The following is a 19,410-nucleotide window of genomic DNA, read 5'->3' as shown; positions in this document are numbered from 1 at the left end:
ACTAGCTAGCCATTCACATCGGTTACACCAGCCTAATCTCGGGAGTTGATAGGCTTGAAGTCATAAACAGCTCAATGCTTGAAGCACAGGGAAGAGCTGCTATCTGACAAATGGCTGCTGGCGATTTGTCTCCGGTAAGATACATTCTAGTACATTTTGAAAGCCTTTGATACCATAATTGATTGATATTTGATACGTTGTTTTTATGTGCAACCTAGCTAGCTAAAGGGCTCTCTATTAATAATCCCTACTTGACATCAGATGTACTTTTACAGAATGTTCATTAGGACTATAACTTTTCCCAAAGTTGGTTTATAATCCTTTTTTAATTATGCAATGTTACCAAATGAAAAGAAAGGTGCCTTCTGCTCTGATGAAGGTAGGCTAGTCTTCTCCAGGACCCATTGTTGTTCAAGACAGTTAGTCATTCATTACATTCTTATTGTACTCACATACACTCTTAGAGAAAAAGGTTCCAAAAGTGTCCTGCTTTCACCATAGGATAACCATTTTTGGTTCCAGGTATAACCCTTTGGGGGAAATGTTATACATGGAACCCAATAGGGTTCTACTTGGAACCAAAAGGGGTACTACCTGGAACCAAAAAGGGATCTCCTATGGGGACAGCTGGAGAACCCTTTTAAGTAGATAGTACCATTCTTTCTAAGAGTAGAGTTGGCCTGGGCTACAGTTTATTGATATAGTCATAGACTGAATTGTACAGTTTCACGGCATTGTTAATGATGGTTGATGAGTATTACAATTTAATTAGTAGAGCATAATAAACTGTAGCGAGGTAGCTATGCAGTAGATATAATATGTGGGTGGAATTCAAGTTACACACAATATTGATCATTATTTTGAATTATGTTTTCAGATTCTTGGCGACAGGAGACTCCTACAGGACCATAGGATTCAGCTTCCGAGTTGGACGGTCCACGGTGGCAGGCATTGTCCCCTCTGTGGCACAAGCCATTTGGGACTGTCTAGTTGGTAAATACATGCCTGTCCCCAAGGAGGAAGACTGGAGGGCCATCGCTGCCGAGTTCTAGGAGAGGTGGAATTTCCCCAACTGTCTTGGCTCCATTGATGGGAAACATGTAGTAATCCAGGCTCCACCGTGCTCACGTTCGCAATTCTACAACTACAAGGGTACATATTCAGTTGTACTCTTGGCTGTTGTTGATGCCATCTACTATTTTCGTGTTGTCAATGTTGGTGCTTACGGCAAGGGCAGTGATGGCGGGACTCTCCGGGACACTGCCTTCGGCCAGGCACTTCAGGATAGCACCCTGGAGTTTCCACCACCTGCATCACTCCCTGGGGCTGAAGACCTGGGACCTGTTCCCCACGTCTTCGTCGGCGACGAGGCCTTCCCTTTAAGAACCAACCTCATGAGGCCCTACGCTGGACGCCAGCTGCCATTGCCAAAGCCTGTAAGGATCTTTAACAAACGACTATCCAGGGCAAGGTTAGTTGTTGAATGCGCCTTTGGGATTCTGGCAGCCCGGTGGGGAATGTATTGGAGCGTGCTTGGTCTCAGCCCCTCAAATGTCGATGCCTGCGTAAAGGCCACATAAGTTCTCCACAACTACATGCGGAGGTCATTCCAGGAGCTGCTCCGGGTGGAGATGGCCACGCCAAATAGTCACCAACCTGATGTCACCAGGGCAGGTGCCAACAACGTCCCCAGACAGGCACTGCAGGTGAGGGAGAAGCTGACAACCTACTTCTCATCGGCAGCAGGTGAAGTCCCATGGCAGTATGCCGTGGAGTGAAACAGGTCTTTTAAGATCAAACAAAGGTTATTTTAAGAACCATCCACCATTGTCCATAAAATTGCATTTTCCCCCAGATTACTTTATGTATCATTGTCTCTCTTCATTTGGAAGCTATATTTAAGTGAAATTTGTGAGTAAAGACCACACCTGAACCCTTCCCTCTCCCATTAACATCAGTATTATACACACCAGGCATGGTACACCAGGTGAGCGGGAGCACTAATTAAGGTTATACGACATACAGTTAGTATGATAACAAAGGGAAAGGGTAACCTAGGTAACCTAGGGTCCATACAAATAGTACAGTTTACCACCATGTTCACTGGCCTGACAAAATACAGGTGGGAAAAAAAACTAATTAGGAAGCGAATGTGTTTTTACTTTCATCTCGTCTTAGATCTGCAAAGGTGTAAGGAAGAAATAAGCAGATGAAGTCTAAATGAGATATTAATAAACAACTGAAACAACTGACTATGAAAACATAATTTAATTAGTATTCAAGTATAGGAAAGAACAGGATAGGTGTGTGTGTTGTAAAAATGTTTTTAAAAATAGAACTATTGAAAGAGATGTGTGTGCGTGTACATAAAATGTTTTTAAAAAATGAATGTGTAGCCTGTAATCTGTAAGAGAACAACAAGAGCATGTATTTTTGGCACAACTGCAGACCGATACAGGGACTACTCATGAAGCCTAGACGTAGTAGGGGAACTTCAGACATGGCCATAAAGAGAGAGAGGGCAGGTAACTGGAGATCTGAGGGACAGAGAGGAGTGGAGAAGAGGAGTGTGTGTGTCTCTCTGGAAAAAAATAATATGTAGCCATAACACAGCTAAACAAACAAATGGCCCCTGGACGTCATGGACCAGTCGATTGAACTTAACTTCACAAACAGTTTCAACACCCTGGTTTTCAAGTGGTTTTAAATGAAAGCAATATATTCACATTTAGTCTTGTAGGAGACCAACAAGAGCATCTGTGAATTCTCCGGTGTATGAGTTTCAATTTTGTCAATTCAGAAATATATGTAACACTAATCATTTATGCTATCCTAAGACTTTATAAAAAATGACTTTATGAATTGACCGAATTTAAACGGAACTGACGTGTGTGAAAAGAAAGGTACAATGAGAGAGATCAAAACAACAACTAGGACAACTCCTCTCCTCTTCCTGTGAGCTGGTCGGCTAAATTCACTCCATCTCCGGAGGCGAAGAGAAAAACAACACATACAAGCTTAACATAACATAAATCTCACCTTTTATGGTGTTATATTAACTAAATACTGCTTGTGTAGTGTAGTTATAGGCATAAATATTGGAACAGTGCGGCAAAGTTGGTAATACTCGCTGTTTACTCATGGAATTTGTATTTCAGATCAAAAGATGAATATGACAGGCAAATATTTAGACAGCAAACTGTTGTTTTGGGATATTTTCTAACCTAGAAACAACAGCTATACATTTGCCTCATATTAATACTTTGATCTGAAATACCAATTAGCCTACATGAGTAGGCTAGTAGCCTACTTTACTTCACTGTCTCAACACTTATGACACTTCCTGTGATGTAGAGAAAACACTTTTTTATCATTGAACTCGGCTTGGAAAAGCAGCTGATACATTTTAACCTTGACTACCGCTTTTCTTTGCTGAGGCAGCCTCTTCAGTGTTGGCACCAGGCTCATGGCAAAGAGGGTCTCTTCATCCTCCTTCCTGTGAGCATCAGGTTGGGCTGCATCCCTCTCGACGGCTTGGAGGAGCCTTGCTGAAACGAGTTGAGTGGATCTATGGGCTGGTACCTCTGTGGACGCCTGGTGTGACGTTGTTCCTCTTCGTTTCTCTCTGTTTCTCTCCTTGTTTGTCTCCACGGCCACATCCTGTTCAACGAGGTCCTCAGTGGTCCCTTCCGTGAGGTTCATAATAATCTCAGGTGGTCATAGATCCAAAGGTGCTTCCTCCATTTCATCATCTTCCATGGCTGCACCGGTAGTGGTCATACTCGTGGATGATGTAGACGTTGTAGAGGGTCTCGCTCCTCCGGTGGAGGCGATGGTCGCACTTGTAGATGACGTTGAGGGTCTTGACGAGGGTCTTGGCGACAACACTTGTGGATGACGTAGTAGAGGGTCTGGCTGTTAAATTGCCACTCGTTGCCCTAGGCACAATAAATGGATCCAGAAAAGAAAGACTGTGGCAGAAGTGCCAAGGCTGCTGGCCTGAAGCTGCTGACCCAGACCTTTTCTTCTCTTTCTCTGCCCTTCTCTCTCTCTGATACCTGTCCCTGAGTCCTCTCCACTTCCTCCTACAGTCTTCTTCTACATAGACATGAACATGATAAGCCAAACCATTACCTAGCATAACTATAGTTATTAGATAGCTATCATGGACATGTCACCTACTGTACACATAGACACACACACACACACGGTTATATGACCAAATTATCAGGGGTACAGTATCTACCATTTCTATTACTATTTATCTGACATTCACACTCTTTCAAACATGATTATTTGGGAAAGTTATCAGGGGTAGTAACTAGCATCATTTATATGACTATTTCTTCACACACACACCTCATTGGCTAGGTTAGCAAGCCAGGTTAGCCACATCTAGCACAAGCTCACTACTAAACTGATCTGGCAATCCTACTATCGTGGACACGTGTCTCCAAGCAGCATTTTTTGTGATTATGTCCCTGTAGCTGTTCAGCAGTTGTGTCAAAAATACATGGTTTTGAGGATACTGCGAAAATGATTCTATCCTCCATGTGTCCAACCGCATGCGACCAGTGCAAAAGGTACCTTCATCAGTATAGCTGCCCAGCTGTGCAAAATGTTACGCAGCAGTGATGAAATGACGCAGTCGGTGTGTTCAAAGGCGTAAGGTTTGCGACAGGCGTAAATGAAACATTATAAAAATGTTTTTATTTCGCTGGATTAGAACTTGCAACCTTTGGAATCAGAGGCAGATACTTACTCACTGTTGCCCCTCGTTGCCAGTTTCCACGTCATCTCCCGACGTCCTCAGACATGGATGAACGTCGACAACTAACTTGCATCAAGGGTGACCTGGCTGAATTTTTTGAATTACTCATCAATTCACAGGGATTTAACCGTTTTTACAGTCATTTTTGTTATGTTCTGTTAATTACTGATGTCCCCTTTAAGGATGGAGCACCCTTGGTCATGCGCAGTATTGTTCTATGTTATTCTGGTACTAACTAGTTTGAGTAAATGTGAAGCTCCAGTTCAATTGCTTGTATTCCGAGTCTTTCTTATTACATAAATAAGTACTAAGTGTTGAAGAAACTGTCTGAACATTGCCAGTTTGGAGAGAACCTAAATGACACATTAAGGGATAGATTTGTGTGTGGACTGAAACATGAACACATTCAAAAACGTTTGCTCACAGAATCAGAGCTCACGTTTGCAAAGGCTGTTGAAATTGCTGTGGCTATGGAAATCGCGACTAAAGATGCATTTGAGTTGCAAAGTAAAAGAAGTACTGACCTGTCACAAATTTCCCTGCACAAGTTTTCACGCAGTCGACAGCGCCCCCGTGTGGCCGGAAAATGCAACAGGTGTGACAGAGATGGTCACAGAGCAGAGGACTGCCGTTTCAAAGACGAAATTTGTCACAAATGCAGTAGAAGAGGGCACATTCAAAGAGCATGCAAAGCAAAATTCAGTCACAACAGTAAAACTGAGAAAATTAAAGGGTTGGTGAATGCACTAGCAGAGAACAGTGGCAGTGATTCAGATGAACGATTAATTGGTACAATGGAGTTAAACACAGTGACTTCTCCCAGCAGTAGCATAATATGGGTGACACCAGATATCGAAGGCAAACCCCTCAAAATGGAGCTGGACACAGGATCTGCAGTGTCTATAATTTCCACTACTGTCTACAATGAGCACTTTAAGGCTATCAAGCTGAAGAACACAAATGTGTTGCTGAAGATACTCAGGAGAGAGATTGAGCCCAATGGGGGCGTTCCAGGTCAGAGTGCATTATGGGGGGCAAACACAGCAGTTACAGCTGTATGTGGTGCCTGGAAGTGGCCCCCCATTATTTGGCAGGGAATGGATTTCAAAAATAAAGCTGAATTGGTGTGACTTGAAAATGCTCCACACGTTCCAGTCCAAAGAGAAAGGCACAGACCAAACACTGGAACACTTGCGGAAGAAATACAACACAGTTTTCAGTGATCAGATGGGAACAGTAAAAGGCTTCACAGCAAAACTGGTACTAAGAGATGACGCAACCCCGAAATTCTGCAAAGCCAGATCTGTTCCATACTCCCTGAGACCAAAGGTGGAAGCGGAAATCGATCGCTTGCAGGATACAGGGATCCTGACGAAAGTGGACAGAAGCGAATGGGCCACACCCATAGTTCCTATTGTGAAGAAAGACGGGTCTGTTAGAATGTGTGGGGACTTCAAGGTAACTGTGAATTCAATGTTGCATGTGGACCAATACCCCCTACCACGTCTGGATGACATCTTTGCTGCACTAGCTGGTGGGAAACACTTCAGTAAAATCGATCTGAAACAGGCTTACCTGCAGCTACCGGTTGAAGAGAGTTCCAAACAGTACCTGACAATAAACACACACAAAGGTCTATACAGGTATAACCGCCTGGTTTTTGGCATTGCATCAGCCCCAGCCATTTGGCAACGAACTACTGACCAGATTTTGCAAGGAATCCCAGGAACCCAGTGTATCCTGGATGACATGATCATAACAGGACGCACCGACAAAGAGCACCTGGCTAACCTGGAAGAGGTCCTGAAAAGACTGAAAGAGTATGGTCTACAGGCAAACTTAAAGAAGTGTGAGTTCTTCAAAGACAAGATTGTCTTCTGTGGACATGAGATTGACTGCAATGGATTGCACAAAACACAGGACAAAATCGAGGCAGTGGTACAGGCACCACGACCACAAAATATCACAGAAGTAATGTAATGTACTGTGCCTTCAGAAAGTATTCGCACCCATTGACTTTTCCCACATTTTGTGTTGCAGCTTGAAGTTAGTGGATTAAATTGACATTTTTTTGTCACTGGCCTACACACAATACACCGTAATGTCAAAGTGGAGTTGTGATTTTTTTTTACAAATTCAGTAAAAAATAAAAAGCTGAAATATCTTGAGTCAGTAAGTATTCAAGCCCTTTGTTATGGCAAGCCTAAATACGTTCAGGAGTGGTCACATAATACATTGCATGGACTCACTCTATGTGCAATAATAGTGTTTAACTTGATTGTTGAGTGACTCAGTCGAGGTGAATCTGTAACACAGATTAAACCACAAAGACCAAGGATGTTTTCCAATGCCTCGCAAAGAAGGGCACCTATTGGTAGATGTGTAAAATATAAGTAAAAAGCAGCCATTGAATATCCCTTTGAGCATGGTGAAGTTATTAATAACACTTTGGATGGTGTATCAATACACCCAGTTACTACAAAGATACAGGTGTCTTTCCTAACTCAGTTGCCGGAGAGGAAGAAACCACTCAGGGATTTCAACATGAGGCCAATGGTGAGTATTAAACAGCTACAGAGTTTAATGGCTGTGATAGGAGGAAACTGAGGATGGAACAACATTGTAGTTACTCCACAATACTAACCTAATTGACAATGAAAAGAGAGTCTTGGCTGATTTATTTTGATTTTCCCATGATGTCAAGCAAAGAGGCACGGAGTTTGAAGGTAGGCCTTGAAATACATCCACAGGTACACCTCCAATTGACTCAAATGATGTCAATTAGCCTATCAGAAGCTTCTAAAGCCATGACATAATTTTCTGGAATTTTCCAAGCTGTTTAAATGCAGTCAACTTAGTGTACTGTCTGTAAAGTTCTGACCCACTGGAATTGTGATACAGTGAATTATAGGTGAAATAATCTGTCTGTGAACAATTGTTGGAATAATTGCTTGTGTCATGCACAAAGTAGATGTCCTAACCAACTTACCAAAACTATAGTTTGTTGTTACGCACGCCTCTATGAAGAGGGAACGCAACACCCTGCTACCACTAAACTCTGTGAAGTGAAAGAGGTATGGACTGTAGGTGCGAGTAAGGATGACAGACAGAATGTGGTACCGTTTACAAGGACTTTATTCCTTTACGCGGTAATATGGGGAAAAGGGGCTGGACGGAACCAAAGCAAAGAAAGTAAATCTCAAAGCCCCCCCCCCCTCTCCTATCTTACCTGCCTACCCACTACTTACCTAATTTAGCACCACCTGGTGCCCTAACCAAAATACAAGGGGTGGTCTGCCCAGGTCTTACCTAGTGTGCCTAGACAGTGAATATACTACGGGTATATGTATGCCCGCGGGCCTCTTGCCTAAACACTCCCAAGGTACCTTCCCCTTCCCCCCTGGGAACAAATGAAACAGGATATTAAACAATTTCACAAACTAACAAAGCACATCAAATAAGCTCTACCTGAGCAACAAACTCACAAAACATACCAACAACGAACTCCCAGCAAAAATCTCTCTCAGCAATCCCTACCTACAAATCTCTCTATCACAATCAATCGCTCTGCAATGACCTCCCAGCAAATCTCTAGCAAATCCCCTATGCAATGACCTCCCAGCAAATCTCTCTCTGCTGAACAGAACACTGGCTTTTATATAGCTTCAGATTGAATGGGTAATTGGAGACAGCTGCGTCTTGACGAGGGGGCGGGGTCAGCTCTCCAATTAGATCTTGAGTCGACCAATCAGCTGCTTGAGGGATTTCAGGAAGCCATTTCCTGAAATAAACACATGCACAAACACAATCTACAACACATAAACTGGGGAACGTAACATTGTTAACAAGAAATTTGTGGAGTGGTTGAAAAACAAGTTTTAATGACTCCAACCAAAGTGCATGTAAACTTCTGACTTTAACTGTACATATCTCCCTACCTTGTAAGCTTACCCAGTATTGAAGGTTTGGTTTGACAATCTCCGAATGTCATTCAACTTTTTGGTGTTTTGTAACAGATGACTCTTTCCATTCATCAATTGGCCGCTGCACAGATTGGATTGATTGATTGATTTTATTTGTCAGTTAAACAAAATACATACATACCCCCCAAAAAAAGTGAGCGAAATTGCACAATAAAGTCGGGGACTTACTTCCATCCTATTTTTACATAAATACATACAGTATACAATTACATAGATACAGACACATTACAGAGTTGAGTATGAGGGGGCAGTTAAAGTACAATTCTTACAATCTTGTTTGGCTGGTAGCTTATTCTTTAGATGTTTGGAGCTGCTGGTGAACTATGATGTGCAGGCATAATCACAGTGACACTGGACTCCTGCACTAGTTAGGTTTCCATCCAATTGGTGACAGATTTTCATGCAAATATTCTAATATCTTCATAATCTTCATATGAATCTTCATTAGCATTCAGATCCGACCTGGCGCAGTCAGCACCATCAATAAACGAGGAATATTGGCCAAATGAGCCACATTTACCTTAAAAACAGACTATAACAAATTACAAGAACACTATTCCTTGTGTAGCCAAACTTTATAGCCTATTTTTTCTGTTGGTTTTTAGGCTACTTTCCTAAAACAATAATTGTCCAACTCATGGTTCAGCTGTTAGAGATTTGAGCACTAAATGTATGAGGGCATTGCACGCACAGATAGGCCTATTAGGCGAAGGTGTCCACTATATGATATTAACATTTTAATAAATATATATATAGTGTCACGATTGTTGTACGAAACGGACCAAGGCGTGTGTTTAGTTTAGTTTATTTCGTTTATTTTTACAGGGACAGTGCACATTAATCAACGTTTCAGTAAAAGTGCCGGTTTTAGCCAGCCGGCTAATTTTCAACAGCAGTCCCTGGGCAGGTTATTAAAAACAATTACAGTATAGACAATCATTGAGCAGTGAGCACACACAGAGCAACATAGAACAAGCAAGACATAGCATACAGATGGAGCAACATAGGACAAGCAAGACAAAATTCATAAAAGCAACAAAGTGTTTCCACACCTCACAAGCTACAGACAACAGACAACATGGAAAGCGGCAATACACAGCTAGGGATTATGTTCACAAATCTGATTGACCTTTAGCCATGTCTTCAATGAAAGTGTGATATGTGGTGCAGTTATGTGTGTCTGATGGCAGTGTATTTCAGACATGGGAAGCTCTCAGAGAAAGCGGATTTACTAAAGTTGCTTTTCCTTATACAGTCACCTCTCTTGGCAGACCTTGTGGATCTGCTGCCATATGTTTGGGTTTTCTGTTTAACAAAAATACTCAGTGGAGGGGGAGCGAGGCCATTTAGGATCTTGAATACAAGACATGCGTCGGTGTATTGCACAAGATTTTCCCAACTCAGGAGCTCATGCTTTCTGAGGATGTAACAGTGATGATGGCTATTGGGCTTCCCATCAAGCACTTTGCGAGCCTGTTTGTAGACAGACTGAATTGGTTTTAATGTTGTACAGCAAGCTTGGGCCCAACTAGTCAAGCAGTATGTTAAGTGGGGAAGTATCATAGATTTGAAGTACAGTTATGCTACCTCTGTAGTCAAACAATTTCGTATAAATCGGAAATTAGCTAGGTTGAATTTGATTATCTGAATTACCTTTTTCACATGCTTTTTAAAAGAGAGGTTGGAATCAAGTATGATGCCAAGGTACTTAAAATCAGACACCACCTGGAGCTTCTCCCCTGACACATAGACATCTGGCTCAGTAGCATCTGTTGCCCTCTTTGTGAAGAACATGCAAACAGTTTTTTTCACATTGAGATGCAATGTATGTGGTGCCCAGTCCAGGCACGGCGTCCAACCCAGCTCTATGGCGGGAGCCCTCCTCTGCGCCGATGCCCAGTCCAGTTCAGCCCAGTGCCATGGCCGGATCCGGGGTCTGGGCAGGGAGTTCCACATATTTAATTACAGTGAAACTTCTTCAACAAAACAATAAACCAGCAACAAAACGTGACTCTGTGGTGCAACAAGCACAAAACCAAACAATATCCCACAAACACAAGTGGGAGAAATGGCTACCTAAATCTGAGCCCCAATTAGAGGCAACGATTACCAGCTGCCTCTAATTGGGAACCATACAAAACACCAACATAGAAATATTGAACTAGAACACCCCCTAGTCACGCCCTGACCTACTACACCATAGAGAACCAAGGGCTCTCTATGGTCAGGGTGTGACATATGGCCAATATAAAGGAAGAGAAGCTTAGGCCTAACCCCAGCGAGATAGAGATATAGAGATAGAGATATGCCGGTGGCATGTTACGACACCGAAATGCATTTCTTTATGTTAGATGGCTACTGCAGCTACTGGCTACTGCAGCATACTGTAGACGTACAGAAGGAGGGTACTTTGTTAATTTTCAATCCAAATTTGCTTAAAGATAAGCATTATATTGTTAGATTATAGGAGTAACTCTGATAGGCCTGAAACAGTTTTCCCCGCCTCAAGTCAGTTGGAGCGCCTGGGCGCACTGCCTTTATATCATAGACCTGCAGTAGCTAAAGCTTAATAATAGCAACACCACACTAAACCTTCACAAGCGTTTCTAAACTGTTTTAGGATAATATCAAAAGTAAGTCAAGCCATTGTTTATAGGGAAATACAAGCAGAAAAGCAAATGTAACCAGAGAAAAAACACACTACCCTCCCCTGTGCCCCTCTCCAAAAACAACAAAACCTCCCCAGAGCAAAAAAAAACCCTCCTCTTTTTGGACCACCCTTCCCCCCAGTAAATTTCTCTCTTGAAGGAGAGATATTCAACTCCTTCCAGCGGCTCAAAAGGTTGCTGATAATTCACCTCAAGCACAATAGACATGTCCCAGATCGGAGCTAGAGGCATGGAGACTGGGTGTAAAGCAAAGCTCTCCCTTCATGAAACGACATAACAGAGGATGTTTCGCTACTGTGTTATTGTCGAAGATTACCTATATGACAGGCAGAGATAGCAGCTGAAAAGACCTTAACAGTGAACGGTTTCTGGTCACACCACTTCTCACAAACGTGCATTCAGATTTATCAACTCTCAGGCCAAGCCCAGGGGGCCATGGATCCTGTGTTAAGGTGGGAAATCTCCCCGTTCGCCTGGGTCAAAAGATCCCTGCATAACGGTGGTTGAATCATTGTTCATTAACAGCAAGCTGGAGAGGTCACAGTCAAACTTAGATGCATAAAGTACCAGTCTGAAGTGAGCTCCACTGGGGCAGTCCCGTTAGTTCTCTTATATACGGATTACAAGACAAGTTATGAGGTCTAGTTTCCCTTACAATAAAACGCAGGTCAAATTTGCAGTTTCATGTGAAAAATCACATTTTCACATGTGAAATTGCTGTTTTCACATGTTGAACTTAAATTTCACATGTAAAACCACATTTTCACATGTATTACATGTAGAGTTCACATGTTAACACCACCTTTAATACCACCTTTAACATGTTTTCACCTCACATGTAAACTGCAATGTGCGGCTCCACATGTTAAAAACATTTGCCCCAGTCTGAGGACCTGAGCGCTCTGGAGTAGGTTTTCATCAAGGATCTCTCTGTAATTTGCTCCGTTCATCTTTCCCTGCATTTCAGATAGGCCTACATTTTTATAAATGCTGTATGTTGGACCAGTACCGTACTGTGTGTAGCCTACTTATAGAAGAAGGCAAACTTTCACTCAGTTATCATTCATTTACATTACACAATGTGTGATAGGGTACTGTTAAAATGATGACAATACTATCAAAACGACACAGCCTACTTTTTCGCCCCTCCCTGCTCTCTTGCTATAGTGTGTGTGTTGCTCTCAGAATGGTCCTTTGCTCTTATTCGCGGCAGATTCAAATGAGCTAAAGCCTTGTAAAAAATTTTTTTTTTAAATCAGCTATGACTATGCACTTAGTTGGATTTAGTTTGCTTTTCTGAAACTGTCCCACACAGAAAATATTGTGCACCTGTAAAAGTGGCGGCTTGGTTACGCTCATTGCGTAGTGTCACAAAATCAACAGAAATGTAGCCTATAGTCCTAATTATTGAAGTTTAAGCTATGAAACCAATAAGAATCTTTGATAAGCAAGTGGTGCTGATCCTGTACACTTGATCTGTGCGTGTTGGTAGGCACACTTTGTGCAGGCTATGATCACTCGGCTACACAGCTGATGCCCCCTGGACTGTTTCAATAACACAGTACCTCATTTTGTTTACTTGTCGGCCCCAGCCTCGACCTCAGGTCCTGTATGTACCTAACTGACCCTCTCTGCCCATTCATCGCCATTTACCCGTTGTTGTCTTAGCTCTCCTGATCAACACCCGTGATTGCTTTATGCCTCTCTCTAATGTCAACATGCCTTATCTCCTGCTGTCTTGGCTAGTCGTTATTGTTTTATTTCACTGTAGAGACCTCAGTCCCGCTCAAAATGCATTAGATAGCTCTTTCGTCCCAACCTACACACATGTGGAGACCTCGCCTAGGTTAACTGATGCCTCCAGAGATGGAACCACTCTCATCGTCACCCAACGCATAGATTTACCTCCAATGTACTCACATTCGACCATACCCTCATACCCTCTACCATACCCTCTACGATAATCGAGAATTTCAATAAGCATCTTTCCATGGCTGGCCATGCTTTCCACCTGGCTACCCCTACCCCGGTCAACAGCTCTGTACCCCCCGACAGCAACTTGCCCAAGCCTCCTCCTGAGCTCAATTTCGAGTCTCATAGCAAAGGGTCTGAATACTTATGTCAATAAGGTATTTCTGTTTTTAATTTTTACTAAATATGCAACAATTTCTAAAAACCTGTTTTCGCTTTGTCATTATGGGGAATTGTGTATAGATTGCTGATTTAAAAAAATATTTAATCCATTTTAGAAAAAGGCTGTAATGTAACAAACTGTGGAAAGGGTAAAGGGGTCTGAATACTTTCCGAAGGCACTGTACGTCACAAGAAAGAGAAGAAAGACATCATTTTGATGGGTGTGCATTTTTTGTAGAATTGAAAAAAAGTAATAATTGAATGCAGTTGAAATGTTTACAAATTATGCTCTGAAATGAAAGCAACTTCCAAAATTGAACATTCGGATTATAGTCATACTATGTCTGATCTTGCAAACAACGTGAAGTATGTATAGATAGGTGTTATTTAGAGCCAAGTCTATTGATTTGTAATCTGAAACTATCCTGCTATTGACACACCTGTTGAATTATGCGACAGAACGTGACAACAACAGTAATTAATGAGGCAGACTAGACAGCGCTGGTGACTGCAGGTAGGCATAGATTAGTGGAGATGGTGGGAGGAGATATAGGAGGACGGGCTCATTGTAATGGCTGGAATGGAATTATTGGAACGGTGTCAAACATGGTTTCCTTATTTGTTTGATAGCGTTCCATTTATTGCATTCCAGCCATTACAATGAACAAGTTTTTGGTGGTTGCAGCCCTGTTCCACCCCTTTATGTATTCATATGTATTAATATATGCAAAATAACCCAGTGTATTTATGCAAATGAGGCACACCTAACTTTATTTTAACACAAAATAAAATACATGATACCGTTAGAAAATGTATGTATGAGTGCATTCTAAGAAATAAAAAAAGTTCAATTTGACAATAAACCCAAGTCCCTGAACTCCATTATTTTGTCTGTGCCAGTTAAATGTTTTATGTGCTATAATTCAGTCAATATCTGATTTAAAAATATATATATACAGTTTGGAGTATCTTCATCCATTGTCCAGCTGTTGGATTCATTAGAATTGTTTTTAAAACCTTTTAGCAATTTTTGATTACCGTTACTAGTGATTGTACATAATAGTGTCATGATGACAGCAATCTTATTTGTTTCTCTCCTTTTGTTCTCCTTCTCACCATCTTTCTCTCCATCCCATCTCACAGCAGAGTCTCTGTATCGTAACACATGTTCTGTGGGGATCACCAGTCTTTGTCTGTTTGGTACAATACAACATGTAGCACCTCAGAGCCCAACTGCTAGAGCGGACAAGCAGGTACTGACCCTGTGGTTTCATCCAAGTAGAAAGCTACAATAAAAATAAGAAAAGTAATTCTTAGCTTATTTAAGTGTAATTTTTTGATAATTACTGTGTCATTTCTCAGTTAACCTAGCAATGTGTGTACTGTTAAATAAAGTGCTAGCCAAACAAAAAATACCTGTATTTACCTGTATTTGCTCCTGCTTTATTCCTTCTTCATTTATTGTTCAACATCAGTAGCAATCTGAACATCACGTGCAAGGGCTGCATGGCCACAGCTTCCTGTAACACCACATTCACTGCTAGCATCTAGGAGCCGGCTACACCATCTCACAAACCTGCTGCAGCACCAACCCGAGCAAAGTGGCAGGCTGCCGGAGCCATCCAACTAACTCACCGTGGCCCCTGGTGCCACCCTGGTGGCCATCTGGCCTTCGCCTCGACAAACTATTCACAATAAGGACACCTCCTCCATAGGTTTCCATTGAATGATGTTATTGTCGGTTGTAGTTCTTAGATACACAATGTATTGAAAATGGTTTATTCTGGAAAAGACTACAATGTTTATTCAGGCTAGTTTCGCTCTCAGCTTTAGTTCCAAGTACCAATTCAAACTGGTTTTACTTCTAGGGCCTAGAATACTCAACATCCTACTACAGCATCGGAATGAACAGCTAATCAATGTATGTACTTTACTGCATTCACATTTGCAACACGTCAGAGTCACTATTCACTTTTTAATGGAATAACTTCTCAACCATGTCACTATTAATTACCATTATCATGCGTAGTGAGTTTCCCCATTGAGCATGTTGCTCTTTTATAGAGATAACCTTTCTATGTATACTATGTGCAATTAATAATCATACTGAATACACTTTCGAAAATATTTGCTACTACGAGACACTACATGGTGTATTTTGGTGTGTGTGAAAGGCTGGAACAAATAATAAAATCAAGATGTCAACTTAACTTTTTGACTGAGCATTTCAATGTGATGTAAATGATAAGATACTGTCTGCATTCCAGACTTGTGCTGGATAAAACCTGCTATACTTCATTCTAGTCTCCATCTGCATCACACCTTTAGCAGGAAACTGGATGTTTCCCCATTCATTTGATTAGTGTTCTTTCCCGTCTCTGTAAAGTGAATAGATTCTGCGAATAGCCCTCCTATTGAGAACAACAAACACTAGCCTCCTACAAGAAGATGAAGAGTAACATTTTGATTGTGCTGACTGTCCTGGTGGTCTTCATAGCAGTGGGTAAGTCATATCAGCTTTTTCTGTTCCTATGGCAATATTCAAAGACAGATACAGTAATAGGTTGTGATTTGATTAGTTCAGGTTTTTCGCAAATTCTGTACTAGGTGCTTTTATTTTCTAAGGCTATAAAATTGTAATATGATATAATGGTAGACATCCAATGGATGCATGTCACATATTCTGTACACAACAAAGGAGTTTGAAGAACCTGAGAGTGCTTTCTATTGTTTTAGTCTGATTACCAGTAATAATGATGCGTATTTTCCATGGGTACCGAGGCCATTCTTATACTGTATGACAAGTTTAGTCTCCTGTGGTAGCAGTACCTTCACTAATAAGAGGATATTGACTCTATTGTAATGACTGAACCACATTTAACTGGCAAACTTGTAGATAAGAGAAGCCACTAAACACACTTCTAGTTTCAGGGCTGCACTGTGTACAACATCAATTTACACAGTATACAATCAACCATTCATTTTCATATATATATATATATACCTGATACAAATACATACTGTGAATGTCTAAACATGTACATTTCAGCTTTTTATTGTGAATTGCTGGGTGAGTTATAGGTATGACGCAATCTGTCTTCTTTCATTCTTCCACCTGATGCCACTCATGACGTTCATGCTCCTATCTACCTACTGTATCATTGTTTGTGTCGTATTGTATTGTGTTGAACTGCACATGATTCATCCACTTATCTTGCCTCTCCTCCATGTTCCACAGCCCAGTCCTTGACCTGTAAGCAGTGCAGTGTGGGGCTCTTTGGGACATGTTTCTTTCCCAAAAACATGGTGTGTGACAACTCCACTCTCAACTGCTTCACCGGAGAAGCAAGTAAGGAAACCTGTACACAAAGACTTGTGAATATGCAATGAATTAGCAATCACTGAGTGTACAAAACATTAGGGACACCTTCATAATATTGAGTTGCACCCACTTTTGCCCTCAGGACAGCCTCAATTCTTCCGGTTATGGACTCTATAAGGTGTCGAAAGCTTTCCAAAGGGATGCTGGCCCATGTTGACTCTAATGCTTTCCACAATTGTGTCAAGTTGGCTGGATGTCCTTTGGGTGGTAGATCATTCTTGATACACACAGGAAACTGTTGAGCATGAAAAATCCAGCAGCGTTGCATTTCTTGACACACTCAAACTAGCATGCCTGGCACCTACTATCATACCCTGTCAAAAGGCAGTTAAATCTTTTGTCTTGCCCTCTATAAATGGCACACATACGCAATCCATGTCTCAATTGTATCAGTGCAATTGATTCCTCCCCTTCATCTATACGGATTGAAGTGGATTTAACAAATGACCTGAATAAGGGATCATAGCCTTCACCTGGATTCACCAGGTCAGTCTGTGTCATGGAAAGAGCATGTTTTCCTAATGTTTTGTTCTAAATCTCATTCCATCTAGAATTCAATTCCACTGAGTTTCTGACACTCCACACCCGTGGTTGTCTGGACTCAGACCTGTGTGGCAAGACCATCACTGCAACCATCTTTAGTGCTGGTGTCACGAGCAGCTCCTCATGCTGCCAGACAGACCTGTGTAACGGGGCCAGCTCCGTCCAGGTCTCTGTGACTGTGGCACTCAGCGCCGCCCTGATGGCCTGGGGTGTTTAGACTGGACAAACAATGACTTCTGTTCACAGTGTTGTTTAAACCTGTTACACTTCTGTTCACACTGTTTCACACTGTTTAAACAGGTTTCAGACTACTTTGTCTCCATCCTCTATTAACTAGGTTTGGCACAGTGAGCTCAGAATTTGTCTTAAACTCCTCATCTACTTTAATAACATTTATCAACTGAATAATACTTGCAACTATGATACGCAACAACTTAAAGTGCCTTTACACTACTCTACTGAACACACATACAAATACTGTAATATTATTCTGAATAATAAAGGAATTAAGTTGTGTCACAAAATGGGGAAAAAAAGTGCTGTTTTTCATTGTTGACACAATAATGTCCTCTACACTTTTATATTCAGACATTTTAATTGAGAATGTACTGTTTGGACAAAATTCTGAAACAATAATGGATGTTTGCATGATAATAAGTTGAACAAATACTGCTTTAGTTAGGAGGCTGCCAATCTGTCAAACATAAGAAACTGTAACTGAGTAAATGGTCAAATAAATTCAAGACAAACTTATACATCTAGGGTTAGGGTTAGGCTATGGCTCAGGTAAGGGTTGAGCCAGTGTGTGGACATCAAGCTAGTGTCAGTGTGCATCATTTGGGTGTCTATTCACATTAGCCTACGTTAATGTGTATTCTACAGTAGGAGATTCCACCCTGACACCATAGGCAGCCGAACTCAGCTGGCAGACAGGCTGATGGAATCGTTCTCCACCCTGTTTCCCTGCAACTCACTTTCAAACCAATAGCGCCATCAAGTGCATGAGAGAGACGACAGCACATTGGTGAATCGACGACTCGGCCCGATGCTGTCAAATGTTCAGAAAATAGTACTTAAATTAGATGACTGGTGGGTTTGATTTCAGATTCAGTGTGGTTCTACCACACCAAACACCTACATATGCATATTTCAATATAAGCACATCAATATATATAAGCACCTCTCATTGATCTCAAAGGCAAGATTTAAACACAGCATCTGTTTCCCCTGATGAATGTAATTGTATGTACACATCATGTAATAACAATGGTATTATTTATAGTAGCTTGTGTTTTATACCCTTCTGGTGCAGAGCATATAAACATGAATAAACCCACCTAATTGTCATGATATCACAATTTTCCAGGAAGTGGAATTAGTCAAATATTAAAATATGTAGATAATTGTCTACCTACATAATGACACATATCAATAAAATAATACACCAGAACACCTGATTAAGTGTCACACAACACCTTCAAAGGTCTGTCACATAAGCTTATCACTTCAACCGATCGCTGCCCGCAGCTGCCCGCCCATCTAGCATCACTACTCTGGACGGTTCTGACTTAGAATATGTGGACAATTACAAATACCTAGGTGTCTGGTTAGACTGTAAACTTTCCTTCCAGACTCACATTAAGCATCTTCAATCCTAAATTAAATCTAGAATGAGCTTCCTATTTCGCAACAAAGGCTCCTTCACTCTTGCAGCCAAACATACCCTCGTAAAACTGACTATCTTACCAATCCTTGACTTCGGCGGTGTCATTTACAAAATAGCCCCTGACACTCTACTCACAAAATTGGATGCAGTCTATCACAGTGCCATCCGTTTTGACACCAAAGCCCCATATACTACCCACCACTGCGACCTGTATGCTCTCGTTGGCTGGCCCTCGCTACATATTTGTCGCCAAACCCACTGGC

The 19,410-nt window shown here is 41.5% G+C and overlaps 1 protein-coding gene and 1 pseudogene across 1 annotated transcript; one reads left to right on the top strand and one right to left on the bottom strand.

The window, feature by feature from the left end:
• Positions 1 to 3,310: 3,310 nt before the first annotated feature.
• LOC149975507 (uncharacterized) lies at positions 3,311 to 4,797 on the bottom strand (annotated as a pseudogene).
• Positions 4,798 to 15,917: 11,120 nt separating this feature from the next.
• LOC110496046 (uncharacterized) lies at positions 15,918 to 18,005 on the top strand. The gene is made up of 3 exons (XM_036952525.2): positions 15,918 to 16,059; positions 16,795 to 16,905; positions 17,490 to 18,005. The coding sequence occupies exons 1-3, from the start codon at positions 16,005 to 16,007 to the stop codon at positions 17,696 to 17,698; spliced, it is 375 nt and encodes a 124-aa protein (XP_036808420.2). The 5' UTR covers positions 15,918 to 16,004; the 3' UTR covers positions 17,699 to 18,005.
• Positions 18,006 to 19,410: the final 1,405 nt, after the last annotated feature.

The sequence above is a fragment of the Oncorhynchus mykiss genome, chromosome 18, assembly GCF_057628025.1.
Source record: "Oncorhynchus mykiss isolate SJ-2025 chromosome 18, ASM5762802v1, whole genome shotgun sequence".
In the NCBI taxonomy this organism is placed as follows: Eukaryota; Metazoa; Chordata; class Actinopteri; order Salmoniformes; family Salmonidae; genus Oncorhynchus; species Oncorhynchus mykiss.
This window is presented reverse-complemented; position numbering and strand designations above follow the sequence as displayed.